Raw genomic sequence first — 16665 nt, 5'->3', positions numbered from 1 at the left:
CCAAAGTTGAGAAACACTGCTCTATAATAAACAAAATACAGCCCAAATGAGTACAGCTGTGCAAAGTATGATTCTTAAAAGACTGAATTCCAGTTCCCATCATCAACAAATTGTGGCAAGAAAGGGTTAGGGTTGTGGAAAACAGTTGTTAAGTGAATCTGGCTTCCCCACTGACTTTGCACAGTAACAATCCTAAATATGAACCAGTTAGGAGTCATCTCAGTTTTGATCACATGATCATAAGTAACTGTAAAAAAATGGTCATCAGTCATATTTTTCATTGCCGTTGTAATTTTGAACATCACTAAATGAACTGTTGTAACTCGAGGACTACCTGTATAATATAACCAGTATCATCATCATCATCATCATCATCTGCATTACAATGATCCCTTACATCTGGTTTGACACAGGTGTCTCACCTGCATGGGGGGAATTGAAAAACCATAGCAGAGAAATTAAAAACCCCACCAGAAAAATATCAAAATACATACAAATATGATAAACAAAGAATTATACAGTTTTATATAGATACAAACATGAATTACAATACATCCAGTATCACCACCATCATCTGCACTGCAATCATCTCTTACATCTAGTTTGGCACATGTGTCTCAGCTGCACATAGAGAGTGAGAACTATGTGGAAAAAGAAGGGGAACTATTTTGCGCCTTGCTGTTTCGTGAAGAGAGGACTGCAATAAAAATATGCAAGGCAGAGAGAAGGCTGCTGACAGAGGTGGGGAAGAGATGATAGTCCTTCTGTGTATTTGAACGCCAACCCAAAGTCAACTGTTCTATTATTGAAAAGCTAAACATGCAAGGAAGCCATGAAATATTCATCAGGGCTTTAATGGCAGCTGAGCCATCTGTAACAGCCCACACAAGCTCTTTCTTTCCATCTTAATAGCAGAAACAAGCTGCTTGCTTTGGTTTGATTCCCTCATTTCCCAATTGGTAGGATATCTGAAGCATCATTTCCTATCTTAGTTCCTTAAATGTATTTTTATTTACCTGGTTTGTGTGTGTGTGTGTGTGTGTGTGTGTGTGTGTGTGTGTGTGTGAGAGAGAGAGAGAGAGAGAGAGAGAGAGAGAGAGAGAGAGAGAGATCTCACACACACACAAACACACACACACATTAGATAGATAGATAGATAGATAGATAGATAGATAGATAGATAGATAGATAGATAGATAGATAGATAGATATAGATATAGATATAGATATAGATATAGATATAGATATAGATATAGATATAGATATAGATATAGATATAGATATAGATATAGATATAGATATAGATATAGATATAGATGATATAGATATAGATATAGATATAGATATAGAGAAATAGATAGATAGATAGATAGATAGATAGATAGATAGATAGATGATAGATAGATAGATAGATAGATAGATAGATAGATAGATAGATAGATAGATAGATAGATAGATAGATAGATAGATAGATAGATATAGAGAGAGATCACACACACACACACACAGAGAGAGCGCGAGAGAGAGGGAGGGAACTGCTTGAGTTAGTTTGGACAGGAGGTTGGGTTAGAAGACCTCCAAGATCCCTTCCAGCTCTAATCTAATTAACTTATTGATTGATAACAATTAACCTGATTTCTGAATTAATCTGTTTTCTTGATTCATACACTACATCATACAATTAAATAATAACCTGAGTTAATTTCACACAACACATTAAGTGACAACAAACAAAACTAAGGATGACACTAACCAACATCAACAGGGGAGTGTACAAAAACAGCTGCTGGATCAGTGTTTCTCAACCTTGACAATGTTAAGTTGTCCCAGAATCCCCCAGCCAGCCTAACGTGGCCAAGATTGAGAAACACTGTGCCAGATCTTCAGACCTGGTTAAATGTGATGTAGGGATATTATTACTTTCCATCTGCTTTCATTTTCATTTCTCCTGTCTTGGGTAGAGCAGGGTGTCTTTATCCTGTTACAGTAGCAGAGCAAAAGCATCTTACATTACAGTTAATTATTTACAAGCCCAAATAATTCTGCAATCATTCTTATTTTCCCCTTTCACATGGCTTTCATCTTGTCCTCAGCCCAGGAGTGAGATAAATGGTTATAAGCTGTGATGATGTAAAGTAGCATTTCCCCACTTGTTTGAGCAATGTCTAACAACAGCCTTGCGTGTACAATATAAAAATCTCTTACACGTTATTAGCATTTACTTTGGAGAAAAGAACCTTTTTCAACTTAAAACAGATGAATGCTTCGGAGAAGTAGATAAAGACACCCTTGTCCCCTGAATACAGGGATTCAATTCCTAACTATTAAGTGAAGAAGAGTCTTCAGGGTCAAGATTTGCGCTGACTGGAGAGAAGAATAATAGAAACAAGATATGGACTTGATAAGGGGAATAGCAAATTTAATGCTGGGCTTGTCCTCTTCCCGTTCAAAAGTAAAAAAGCTTTGTAATTCAGTCATGGGGAAAGACCCTTTGGCCTGCATGGAATGCAGAGCTTATGCCATACTTTAATTATTCATGCATTTTTTAAATTTTTTATTTATTCAGTGTTTATGGGTGCCTACTTGCTAAATGACTCTGGGTGGCTAGCTACATGGAAAACACCCCCACCCCCATCCCACATACATAAATAATTCAACAAAGCAGTAGAAACATGCATAACATATCTCTGTTATAGAGATAGAAGATAGAGACGTTAACCCACTCCTTATTTGGAGATTTAACTTCAAGGGGAGTGTTCTTAAACTGTTTGACCCAATTACCCTTTTTTTTCATTCTCAAATAATGTCATTAACCTGGTAAAAATGCCAGAATCTCTTATTTTACAGTTATTTTAACTGTGGCAGTCCCAAATTTGACCATCAATTCACAATCAAGCAATTACAAATTGTTCTGTGTGTACAATTAGGATCTACTCAAATTAACCACCTTGAGGGTAATTACCTCCCTCACCCCAGTTTAGGAATCACTGTTCCATGGACATTCTGAAGCATAGATAGATGCACCCAGAAATCAGGTCAGTGGCTGGCCGCATACATTGATTTGAATCCTGATTTAATTTAAATAGGATTTGTTAAATAAGGCATGATGACTGACTTCACACATCACACTAAGTGAAAACTAAACAAAGCATGTTAAGGCTGAGAGTAAAGTGTGAAGATAGTGATTTGCCAGGTAAATAGTGGCATCTGAAAATAGGGGAAAGTAGATGAAATTTTGAAGAGGGAGATGTCTGATTTATGACTGATTCTATTCACTGGAATATAGTTAAGTATAGAGGCATTCAGGAGTTAGGTTTGTTAATTGTTTCTCTAAGTTACTTCTCATCTTTTTGCGGTTCTGTGCTAAATTGAAGAAAGCATTCAATTTTTTTAAATAATTGCTGAAAAAACATATCATTGAAGATGGGGGGCAGTAAGAAGGTCAGGGGGTGAATAGAGGACAAGCTGATAGGAGGTTGCTGGGAAAATCAAAGAGGTGGCCTCTGATATTGAGTGATAACAATCAATGCTAAGAAGATTTGGGGTGGCTATTGTGAATATGTGTTCCAATATCTCAGGGGCCGCCACAGAGAAGACGGAGTCAACCTATTCTCCAAAGCACCTGAAGGATAAGAAGCAATGGATGGAAACTAACCAAGGAGAGAAGCAACCTAGAACTATGGAGAAATTTCCTGACAGAACAATTAATCAGTGGAACGGCTTGCCTCCAGAAGTTGTGGGTGCTCCAACATTGGAAATTTTTAAGAAGAGATTGGATAACCATTGTCTGAAATAGTATAGGCTTCCCTGCCTGAGCAGGAAGTTGGACTAGAAGACCTCCAAGGTCCCTTCCAACTCTGTTATTCTGTTCTGTTAATATAGGTGCCACCCCTACCACAATAACAACACATTATTTGATCTGAGCTGTTTATATAACACAATAAGTACCATTCCAAAGGCAAAGCTGCAATTTGAAATAAGGCCCATTTTCCAATTTGTGTGAAAGCGTGCATCAGTTCTTTCAGTATCCATCCCTTCCTAATTTCCTCCTTGTATGTCTGTGAGGTCTGTTCCACGTTGTTGAGTCACTATGGGACTCCCAAATGTGTTTCTTTATATTCTTTGAAGTTAAGATGAATAAGAATTATTGATATCTTAATTCGTGGACTCGGTCTGCACAACTGAATCCCAGAAGCTCTGCTATGGAGACCAAAGGCAGATGATGTGCTCAGCACCTTATAGTATCAAGGATGAGATGCTGTAGTAGACCAAGTAGAAATAGGCCATTAGTGCAGTTTCTTGTTGGTGCTGTCCCTTCAGCAAGGCAACATAAAGTCTACTGAATTAATATGGGGAAATGGAAAGAGGTATCTAGTTGCCTCAGATGCTAATTATCCTTAGATGGGTGTTCTTGGGGAAAGGGAGGTGTCAAAAAAGTTAAGATGGTTGATCTGTGATTTGGAGGAGGTTCCCTTAATAAAGGAAAGATATCCATAGTAGGGCAAATTATGAACATTCCTGATGTGCTTCCCATCTTCCTTCCTTCCTTTCTTCTGACAGGTATTCTGAAGAGGATATCCGGCAGAAAGTTGGCACCTTCCGGCAAATGCTGATGGAAAAGGAGGGTGTTCTCACCCGTGAAGACCAACACGGACGGCATATGTGAGTATGGAGTGGTTGCTATGCAATCACGTCAATTTGGCTTCTCTTCTTCCAGCTCTGTGGAGCAGACTCAAAAGAGTCTAATTGCCAAGGTGGCGCAGTGGTTAAATGCAGCACTGCAGGCTACTGCTAGATCAGCAGGTCAGCGGTTCAAATCTCACCGGCTCAGGGTTGACTCAGCCTTCCATCCTTCCGAGGTGGGTAAAATGAGGACCCAGATTGTTGGGGGCAATATGCTGACTCTCTGTAAACCGCTTAGAGAGGCCTGAAAGGCCTATGAAGCGGTATATAAGTCTACTGCTATTGCTATTGCCCCCAAATCCTTGCATGTAGAAACTTAGCATGCCAGCAAGAAGGATGAGCTGGACTTTCCATTTGGTATTTTTTTTTCCTACCCACTGAGGTGGGAAAAAGTCTCCCTGCTGAAGAGAACAGCAAATCCCATGGCAATCAGTTAAAATTTCATCACTTAGTGTTGCTCTGATACAGAGATGTCAAACTGAATGCGTCAGGCACAGGCCATGCCCACCCCAGCTCTACAAAGGGGGAAAATGTAGCGATACATCATGTGATGACAATGTGATGCTGCAAGGTTTACACCGGTGCTCTGATACAACTAATACAAGCCTTCACAGGAAAGGTTATGGTGCTCACAATTAACCTGTACCCAGTGGTAGGATCTTACTGGTTTAACAACCAGTTTGGTGATTGCATGTGCACAGTTTTGTGAAAACTTACCTTCCTCATTACTGCTGGGAAGGTAAACAGCTGAGGTGCAGCAATCCGCTGTGCCGCATGACTCAGCTGAGAGGATATAGGTCAGTACAATGTGTGGGCAGATGGGCCCAGCTGATCATCAGAGTGAACCGGTTTGCTCCCAGCTGATTGTCAGAGCTACCAATTTGCCTGAACCGGTCCGAACTGTTAAAATCCCACCCCTGCCTGTACATCGTTCTACCCATTTTATTTAAAATATGACTGCCACCAATGCCATAAAAATAGCAGGAGCAGTGTGCCCCAAATAACAGATAATTAGAGTGCTGGTGATTATTCTCCATTATAATACAAAATGGCCATTGGAAAGGAACCATATTGCAAAATGCTGGATTAAAGATACTTAATTTTTTATCTATGAAACCACAGTACATGCAGAGGAAGATGGTGGTAAGAACCTCTCCTGTCTCTAAATACTTATTAGGAAACACGGTTTTCTCCCCCACTTCTCCAATATAGTCTCTTTGATGGTTCTGTCCAGTTCAGATAGGGATCTGGACTTTACTCCACAGTAATCTCAATTCTGGGGAAGTGCATCTTAAGGGAGGACATCATAGACAACCATTTTCCCTCCTTCTCAGGCACTTTGTCCTTAGCTGGTTCAATCATGAGCCAAGGTGGCGCAGTGGTTAAATGCAGCACTGCAGGCTACTGCTAGATCAGCAGGTCAGCGGTTCAAATCTCACCGGCTCAGGGTTGACTCAGCCTTCCATCCTTCCGAGGTGGGTAAAATGAGGACCCAGATTGTTGGGGGCAATATGCTGACTCTCTGTAAACCGCTTAGAGAGGCCTGAAAGGCCTATGAAGCGGTATATAAGTCTACTGCTATTGCTATTGCTATAATCACACCAGAAAGTAACCCTTTCTCAGTATAGTACAACAATAGCACAGATTTATTGAATCAATGCTTGAACATAGTTGTTCCGTTAGTACATTCCTCACTTCCAGCAAAACTAATCAGAGACACTCATTGCTAATGAACATGGTTTTCCCAACTAATATTAATTAGCCTTCAAATAGTTGGGAAAAGTTATGTTGTAATCCTAGAAAGATTGCTGAGTTGAGGAGATAACAGAAGTAGCAGGCAAGAAACAGCTAATAAAATTGCAAGGTATGGATCAGAACAGCTTTTATACTTCTCACACAAGCACACCCAGAGATAGGCAAGCAAAGTTCCTTTTGTCTCCTGTTTTATAATCTAAAAGTGTTGATTCTGACCAGCTGGTTTTTATCCTGGAATATTGATACAAAAGACTAATAGAGAAGACTATTAGAAAGGGATTTGGCTGTTCTTAGCCTGCTCTTTGTCATTGAAATTCATGTCCTGGCCAGCTCTTTTATCCAGCAGTTGTACTTTGATGTTCCTCTGGTCTTTCGTACATCATAGTTTTAGTTTATCCCAATATTTGTATTTTCATGCACCTGGGTATTCATGTATATGTACCTGACTGAACATTCAACAGATAGTTCGTTAAGTTCAATATTCATTTTGATCACTAGAAAAGGTTAATTGGCTGGGCAAGCCTGCAAAGACATTGCTCTCTGTTGTGCTAGCTCTTGGTTTCTTCAACATCTTCATCAATGATTTGGATGAGAGAATAAATGGGGAACTCATCAAATTTGCAGATGACACCAAGCTGGCAGGAATAGCTAACACTCCAGAAGATGGGCTAAAGATACAGAAGGATCTTGACAAACCTGAACATCGGGCACTATCTAATAAAATGAAATTCAATGGTGAAAAGAGTAAGGTTCTACATTTAGGCAACAAAAACGAAATGCACAGGTGCAATATAGGTGGTACCTTGCTCAATAGTAGTAACTGTGAGAGGGATCTTGGAGTCCTAGTGGACAACCATTTAAATATGAGCCAACAGTGTGCAGCAGCTGCCAAAAACGCCAACACAGTTCTAGGCTTCATAAACAGAGGGATAGAATCAAGATCGCGTGAAGTGTTAATACCACTTTATAATGCCTTGGTAAGGCCACACTTGGAATACTGCATTCAATTTTGGTTGCCACGATGTAGAAAAAATGTGGAGACTCTGGAAAGAGTGCAGAGAAGAGCAACAAAGATGATTAAGGGACTGGAGACTAAAACATATAAAGAACGGTTGCAGGAACTGGGTATGTTTCGTTTAAGAGAAAGAAGGACTAGGGGAACATGATAGCAGTGTTCCAATATCTCAGGGGTTGCCACAAAGAAGAGGGAGTCAAACTATTCTCCAAGGCACCTGAGGGTAGAACAAGAAGCAATGGATGGAAACTAATCAAGGAGAGAAGCAACTTAGAACTGAGGAGAAATTTCCTGACAGTTAGAACAATTAATCAGTGGAACAGCTTGCCTCCAGAAGTTGTGAATGCCCCAACACTGAAAGTCTTTAAGATGTTGGATAGCCATATGTCTGAAACTGTATAGGGTTTCCTGCCTAGGCAGGGGGTTGGACTAGAAGACCTCCAAGGTCCCTTCCAACTCTGCTATTGTATTGTATTGTATTGTATTGTATTGTATTGTATTGCATTGCATTGCATTGCATTGCACTGTACTGTACTGTACTGTACTGTACTGTATTGTATTGTAAGAACAATTAACCAGTGGAACAGCTTGCCTTCAGAAGTTGTGAATGCTTCATCACTGGTAGTTTTAAGAGACTGGACAGTCACTTGTTGGAAATGGTATAGAATTGCCTGCTTGAGCAGGGGGTTGAATCAGAAGACTTCCAAGGTCCCTTCCAGCTTTATTCTGATAGATTGATTGAACTAATGTACTACACATTGCACAGCACAATGAATTACACATGAATGTACAGTCATCCGTCAGGACAGCCATCAGGAGGTCAAGAGAGAAATCAGAGGGAATATTCAGGACAGGGATAAAGTTAATTTATTAATATGAAAACTTTGTTAGGGCTGGCCATTTGGGACAACAGAGATAAATTAGCCATGGTCCTGAGGAAGGAAAGAAAAAAAACCAAGCATAGTTTTTGTGGAGTCAAAAGATGCCAAAGGAGTCCTAAGCCTTAGCTTTCAATGTTAGATCAGTTTCTTTTTTTAGCAACTTCTATCTGCTTTGCTTGTAATCATGATCTTGCTGCAGATATAATGCCTCATTTCAAGAAAGGACTAGCTAGCCTTGTTTATGTAATAAGATTAATTAGGTTAGCTAAGATTCTGTTGGCAGCATCTACATAACACATTTCATTAGTACCACAAAAGTTGATTGCTGCTGGCCTTGGTTAGGTTAATGTGATATTTAGTTAGTTTATGGGTCAAACTATTACAAGGGTAAGAATGTTATGTAAATCCAAATGATGTTTATTACATATAATTTAAACTATAGATTAGCAAGAGCCGACTGCATTTGCATCTCAAGTTCCACTGAGACCCCCAAGGGTTTCATTTCGACCACAATCTAAAAGGTTCTTCTACCAGAAAAGCAGCTAAAGGAGATCATTTGGGGACTGAAGTATTTCCAAGCTTCCTCTTCTTCTTGCCCCTCTTCTTCTGTTTTATACATATACAATACCATCATATATTTTAGTGAAATCTTGTCACCTCCTATGTTCTACATGGCTATATTGTATCCTCCATCATTTTAGTTAAAATTAGGGATATGCTTGGTCTCACACCCAAGTGCTGAGTACAGGACTGAAATGGTATAGATCATGCTTGTAGGTGGCAGAAGTGGATAATGGTCATCTCTTCTTTTGATCTCTTAGTATCTTTCAGCACATCATTGATCATGGTATTTCTCTGAATTGGATTGGGGAATGGGTAGCATTGCATTATGCTTTTCCTTCTCCAGGGCTAGTTCCAGTCAGTGTTGATAAGGGTAGGAGTTTAATCTGTGGCCTATGATGTTGAGGGTCCCAAAGGCTTCAGCACTCTCTCCAATCCTGTTTATGTCCTTACCTATGAAATCTCTAGATAAGGTCATCTGGCAACAAGGAGTGAGCTATCATCACTATGATGTAGTAACCTTATGTAATAACTTTACAAATTAATTTCATATCTCCATCCTGCCCACCGAAATGATGCTGTGGAGGTTCTGTATTTGTGCCTGTCAGCTATGAATACATGGGAGTATCACAAAGTCGAATCTAATAGAGAGCAATGAGATTCAACTTTTCTTTCAGTGGAAGAACATTCATATTATGTTTCATTGTTCTCCCATAAATTGCAAAAAAACTGGACACACAGACAGACGAAGCAATCCCTTTCTCAGTCCTCTGTCACGAGACAATCATGAAGCTTATGAATACTGATTGTAATGATTTTCCTCTATTTTGCTCTCCAATAACAATAGAAAAAAAGGCTGTAATGTTAACCAGAAGAATGCATGGATATATCCATGAACTTACCAAAGGACAAACTTTGATTCAAAGGATACTTTATCTTTTATCCTGGAGAAAACTATGAGTAGGCTTTTTACCCATCCAAAAGCTATGCTCCCCTTTTTCATTTCTCCAGCCCACTAATATCTCCCCCTCAAACATCCTGGGGTTCATTTCCTTTACAACAGCCAATTATTCACTTGCCTTATAATCTGGTTAAGATTTTTGAACAGCAGAGATTAATGTCTCCCAGGCAGTATCCGCTGGGCTGTACTACTCTTGCTGCAATTTTCCCCTCCTGACTTCTTTCCAAGGGAAGTCTGGTGAGTTCCACCTCCAAAAAACATTAGTCAGCCATAATATTGTAATTATACACTTTTTCTGAAAAAGCAGAGACAAAGGCAGTGGGGGTGACATTTCCAAATGTTATTATAGTGATTTTCTCTTATTTTTGTCCATGATTGATTTTGTTTGTTGATGAGGAGGCATTGCTTGCATGCTGATTCAATACTTTTTGGAATTATAAAGACAGATAGCTCTCAGTAAAGAATTTACACTTATTGACAACACATGGGTTAATTTTTAATAAATAAATACAATTAAAGGGATTCCTCTTCCCATTCTACCCAATCCAAGAAATAATTTATGAAACTACAGCCAAACCCCCAGATTTTAAGTGTCATCTGGATTATAAATAGTATTTACAGAGATGTCATAAGGGCTTTGGCAGTTGTGGATTTGATCCAAGATGTAGTACCCAAGTTATTTTTTGTGAATTCTTTATTGGCCAATTGTGATTGGACACACAAGGAATTTGTCTTTGGTGCATATGCTCTCAGTGTGCATAAAGAAAAATAAAATACATCTATCAAGAATCACAAGATAAAACACTTAGTGATAGTCATTGGTTACTAATAAGCAATCAAATCATACTAGGTTTACTACTTTGCAAATTGTAAAGTTACAAGTAACATGGTTATAGTCATAAATGGGAAGAGATAGGTACTAGGAAGGATGAGAAGAATAGTAACACAGTCTTAGTAAAAGATTTGACAGTGTTGTGGGAATTCGTTGTTTAGCAGAGTGATGGCATTCGGGGGGAAAACAGTGATTATTCTCTTAGTAATATAACAAAACAAGGTAAGGTTCATTTTAAGCAGTGTTACAACTTAGCTAAGCAACAAAATTCTGAAATATCCAGGAAGTGCTGATTATTCCATAATGCGAAGGAAAATCAACTGACTTGACTAATATATGCCAAAAATTTTTAGGATAAAACACTCTTCAACTAGCAAAGTAAAGTTTTCAGTCTTAAGAGTTTTCTTCACTAAATAAAAAATCTTCTACTTTTACATATCTTTCCCATTCCCTATTTAAGTAGGATAGTACCAATTATAAAGCCTTAGAATATTGCATCCAGTTTTGGTCACCATATTATAAAAAATAGATTGAGACTCTGAAAGAGTACAGAGAAGAGCAACCAAGAATATTAGGCAGCTAGAGGCTAAAATATATGGAATAGTTCCGGGAATTGGATATGGCTAGTCATTTAAAAAGGACTAGAAGGTGATATGATAGCAGTGTTGCAATATTTGAAGGGCTGCCACAAAGAAGAGGGGGTAAACCTATTTTCCAAAGCACCAGAAGGCAAGACAAGCAGCAATGGATGGAAATCAAGGAGAAAATCAACCTACAACTAAGGAGAAATTTCATGACAATGAGAACAATTAATAAGTAGAAGAGCTTGCCTTCAGAAGTTGTGGGTGCTCCATCATTGGAGGCTTTTAAGAAGAGATTGGACAGTCACTTGTCTGGAATGGTAGACACTTTCCTGCTTGAGCAGAAGGTTGGACTAAAAGACCTCCAAGGTCCCTTCCAACTCTGTTATTCTATTATTCTGTTATAGATTGTCATAGATCTTCCTGGAGAAAGTCTATGTGGTAGAAAATGAGTTGATGGCATATAATCAATCAATCAATCAATCAATCTCTTAGAGATAAGCAAGGGGGGGTATTATTCTGGTATTTATTTATTTATTGGCTTCCCACAAGTTATTTGTCCTGGGTAGATTTGCCTATGACAATACTTTCTTTACTTCAGTGGATCTTGAAATTTCTCCTCACTTCTGATCCCATCAAGTGTCTTGCTCTGAGCTGTCTTGAAAAAGCTGTCCTAGAATTCATATTGGTCTGCTAACCATTAGATTTCATTTCTCTTTCTCTCAGCCTTTTCACCCTGCTCTTAGCAGCTCAGTAGCTGTCCCTATTTTCTACATTGCCTGTACTGTCAGGCAGGGTCAGCTAGCAAGAACAATATGTCACGCTGGGTATAAATGTGACGTGAGAGCAGAAAGCTCCAGGCAACTGCATGCTGACATAGGAAGTCTTTGGACAATGCTGGTCTTTGTATAAGATTAGTGAATGCTAATTTATATTAAGATGCTAATTTATATGTGCAAATTTAGAATGATTTGCAGTAATTTAAAAATAGCAACTTAATATATTTCACTTTAGTAAGAAATATAAGACCAAATGATAGCAGTGTTCTAATATCTCAGGGGTTGCCACAAAGAAGAGGGAGTCAAACTATTCTCCAAGGCACTTGAGGGTAGAACAAGAAGCAATGGGTGGAAACTAATCAAGGAGAGAAGCAACTTAGAACTGAGGAAAAATTTCCTGACAGTTAGAACAATTAATCAGTGGAACAGCTTGCCTTCAGAAGTTGTGAATGCCCCAACACTAGAAGTCTTTAAGAAGATGTTGGATAGCCATTTGTCTGAAATGGTATAGGGTTTCCTGCCTAGGCAGGGGGTTTGACTAGAAGACCTCCAAGGTCCCTTCCAACTCTGCTATTGTATTGTATTGTATTGGATCCAACTGTCTGCCTCTTCTGCAGTCTTTCTCCAGATAATAAAACTGATGGGGAATTTTTAGTCTCCCTGACCATTCTATTTAGTTGAGTTCTTTTCCTCAGCTTAAAATTATTACTGCATTGTTCATAAATGTGCAGAAACTGCATACGCTAAATAAAACAAATATTGCTTTCATTAAGGCAAACTTCAATTGGGGCACAAAAGAGATTATTCAAGCTGATTGTTCCAAAGTAGTGGTAAAATTATTAGATATATATTCCTACACTTTTTATATAAAAATGCTCAATTTAATATTTGCATATTTTTAAATTTTATAAATTTCAATGCGAGTTGACAGTAGAATTATCCTTTGGGTAAAGCCTTTCCCCATATTTTGTGATATAATACTCAGATATTTAAAATACAGATAATCTTTGACATAGAAGTTTGTTTAATGACTGTTCAAAGTTACAATAGTACTGAAAAAAAGTGACTAATGACCATTTTTCACAATTACTTTTGTAACATGATCATGTGATCAACATTCAAATGCTTGGCAACTAGTTCATACCTTCTGACAAGCAAAGTCAATGGGGAAGCCAGATTCACTTAGCAACAAAAATGTTGTTATTGTGTCTCACAACATAAATGTTGGTCTCAATTGTGGTTGTGAGTTGAGGATTACCTGTATTTGTGGAAGTCATCTGAACTAGGAATCTATTAACTCCTGCAAATTTGCTGATGATTGAAATTTGGCTCAATCACTCCATTTTCCATTATACTTAGAATGGATATATATCTATATCATCCATATATACACACCTACACGCATACTGACAAAACATTACAGAAAATAAGTTTAAATGTGATCGTGGCCTATAGTAACAATGAGATTCGTTTTGTCGATTGTTTTACAACCTTCAGTCAAAGACACAGAATCCTGGTGGAAGCATGAATACAATCATATTCACAGTGGGGCTTTCCACATAATACTAGATATATTGGCTAAGCTCTGAAGGACTGTTTTCCTCTTTTTTTTTCTTGGACAGAGTAATAGAAAATCATCATATGGTAGATGGAGAAGAATACGCCATACAATATGCAGAATATGAAGAAGGTTGCCCATTGCAGTGTGACTGTGCAGCTGACTGTTACCAATACGACAGCAGTCACCAAGAATACAGGTGAGCATCACAGATGCTATGGCTCCAAGGGAAACTATTGTGATAAGGGTGCACTGATTTTCTAGCAAGATTTTAGTATTCTATGAAGTTTAATCAGAGCTTTTATTACATGAAGCTTAATCTTACAGATAAGAGCTTTATTGTTGGTTCATTTCAAATGGCAACTATGGATTTTCATCTGCCAAATAATAACACCCAAATAGATTATTTAAAAAAAAAAACAATTCCTATGCCATGAACAAATGGTTGCTTAGATGTTAAAATGAGCAAGTCAAGGAAACAGATGGAGCAGCTGGCCCGAATTTCTAATGCCTAAGAAGAGAGGTTTTTCAGTGAAATTATGAAATAAAATACTAATTTCCTGACAAATGGAGAAAATCATATTATAGCAAATACTGGTAGAAAAATCTCAGATTCCTCTACTTTTCTTAGGATAAGCCCACACATTCACCAATGACATCACAATTCTAGCTAAGATAAAAGCTTAGATTTCAGCTGTCAGTTGGAATTTGGAGACAAACAGTTGGAGCAAAGTTTTTTGTAATTTTGGAAGTGATAAAATTTCTTATTTATCTCCTTGCCCTTGTTTGGGGCCAGACTTCTATGCAATTCCATGTGACCAGATTTGCTAGTTATTTATTTTTTAGGATGAAAGGTAAAAGGAGTTGGATGTATTTGATTTGAAGTAAAATCCATCAAAAGACAAGATGGTAGTTGTAGCAGTATGAGTGTTCATAGAGGGGGGGATGTCAAAAAATCAAGATGGCAGCCACAGTTAAAGCCCCATCTCTTTTCTATGTACATTGATGCCACATTGATGGTCTTTATGTGACTATATCTTAAGATATATAAATTTAGTAGCTGGAGCAGTGGGTTGTGTAGTGAGCCAGAAAAACTGTTATGGTTGATTGATTGGAGAGCCCTGGCTCTTGTATGAGGCAATCTGCCCTCGGATTGGTTGCTGTGGATGTGAAAGGGGCGTTTCCCTTTTTTCCCGCCTTTTTCTCCTGCGTGCCCTGTATGCTCTGTGATTTACCTCATAATGCTCCTGTTAGCCTAGCTATTTTGTTTGCTGTAAATATAGGTGTAACTTATATTTATTTATATAAAACTACAATGTCAGCATCTCTGACTTCATTTGGACATTTGCTGCACAATTCCCTGACACTATCATTGCCATCTTGAATTTTTTTATCCCCCACAATAGATGTCCCATATGTCAAGATAAAACCCTCTAATTATATTTTACCCTTTTTCTCTGGACTGTCCATTCATGCTCAGAATACCCAGATGTGCCTTTTTTATGCATCTCTCTGGTAAGGCACCACTGTTTATTTTAGACTGGGTTAGAAAATCTTCCTCCCTGGTCAAAACAAATAATCTTTTTTTATTGTCAGATCTGTGTCAAAGTTGACAGCACTCAGGGGACTAGATTGCAATGGGCTGATTAATCCCCCAAAGGCCGTATTAATTTACATACTGTGCAGGTGGTTCCACACTTTATGAATAACCTGATTATACAACATTGAAGATAAATGAACTAAACAAGCTGGGTTTGCACAACATGCTAAGACCCAAAAGAAACATGAAGATTCATGCAAAGTGGCTGCTAGATTTTTAACCAGGTCAGGTCCACATGTTGTACACAGCTAAAAGGGATAATATTTATGCATCTCTGCTATGCTTTAGTAGGGACAGGCTTCCAATGCCAAAGAATTTGAACCAGGAATAAATTGTATAAACATAACCAAAAATATAACTTCAAGCCACTTGAAGTTTCCCAAAGGTGCTTTTTCAGGAGGCAACTGGACTTTCTTGTTTTTTCTTTTGAAGACATGTTGCTTCTCATCCAGGAACTTATTTCAGCTCTGACAGGACAGTGGGGAATGGAAGCGTGGTGGGGGGCTGTCAGAGCTGAAGAAGCTTCTTGGATGAGAAGCAAAACATCTTCAAAAGAAAAAAAAACAAGGAAGTCCAGTTGTCTCCTGAAAAAGCACCTTTGGTACAGAGGTGGGTTGCTTCAAGTTCGGCTCGGTTCAGTCAAACCAGTAGTGACGGCAGCGGAAGGTTCCGCCCACCTGCCCGGACGTATCTGCGCATGTGCAGAAATGTTGCACGAGCATGAGCACAAGCATGAGAGAACCGGTAGTAAACTGGTTAGCAACCCACCACTGCTTTGGGACAACCACGACCTGGATGACTGAGAATCTCTACAGACACTGCCTGATTTATATCTACTTTCTATACTGATTATGTAAGACTTCTTTTCATTATTGCAGACTAACGAATTTAAGAGAATTCATGAGGGATGTCTGCAGGGTGTGGTGAAAAAAGCCAAGATTATGGTGCAATTGAAGTTCTCTTGCCTGTCTGTCTGTCTATCTATTTATCATCTGTCTGTTTGCATCACACTATTGCAATCATCACACAGTTTTTGACCAAACCTAATGATGCTTCTGGAATTTCCTCACCACTACATCTGATTTTTCTTTTCTTTTTTCTTTTTTTCCTTTCCTTTCCTTTCCTTTTTTCTTTTCTTTTTTCTTTTCTTCCTTTCCCTCTCCCTCTACTCCCAAACATCAACCCTTTTCCTTCCTTGGATCTTTTCCCTTCTCCTTTTCTAGTAAGAAAAAAATATATCATCAATTTGCCACTTTTTGCCCCCAAACATTCCAAAGCAAATTACAAGACCAAATAGTTTAACTTTCCAACACATGAGATGGCCCCAGCCTCACCTTTGCTATGGAGTTTTCAGGATGGATGATGAAATAATCCTAAGGATGCTGCAGTGATTAGTTAGTAACTGGCAGGGGTTAGAACATATGATCTTTGAAGGCCTTTCCAATTCAAACTATGCTAA

General features: G+C 38.5%; 1 protein-coding gene across 2 annotated transcripts in view; it reads left to right on the top strand.

Moving 5' to 3' along the window:
* SRRM3 (serine/arginine repetitive matrix 3) overlaps positions 1-16665 on the top strand; it is a 202602-nt gene that overhangs the window by 129678 nt on the left and 56259 nt on the right. For both annotated transcript variants that reach the window (XM_087717268.1, XM_087717267.1), the window contains exons 4-5: positions 4561-4662; positions 13671-13805. In XM_087717268.1, coding sequence (XP_087573394.1) covers positions 4561-4662; positions 13671-13805 — 237 coding nt within the window. The remainder of the gene's footprint in view (positions 1-4560; positions 4663-13670; positions 13806-16665) is intronic.

The sequence above is a fragment of the Thamnophis sirtalis genome, unplaced genomic scaffold (genome assembly GCF_051295495.1).
Source record: "Thamnophis sirtalis isolate CommonGarterSnake01/CBP01778 unplaced genomic scaffold, rThaSir2_p1.2 scaffold_6, whole genome shotgun sequence".
In the NCBI taxonomy this organism is placed as follows: Eukaryota; Metazoa; Chordata; class Lepidosauria; order Squamata; family Natricidae; genus Thamnophis; species Thamnophis sirtalis.
The sequence above is the reverse complement of the archived record's forward strand: the minus strand, read 5'-3'. Positions and strand labels throughout refer to the sequence as shown.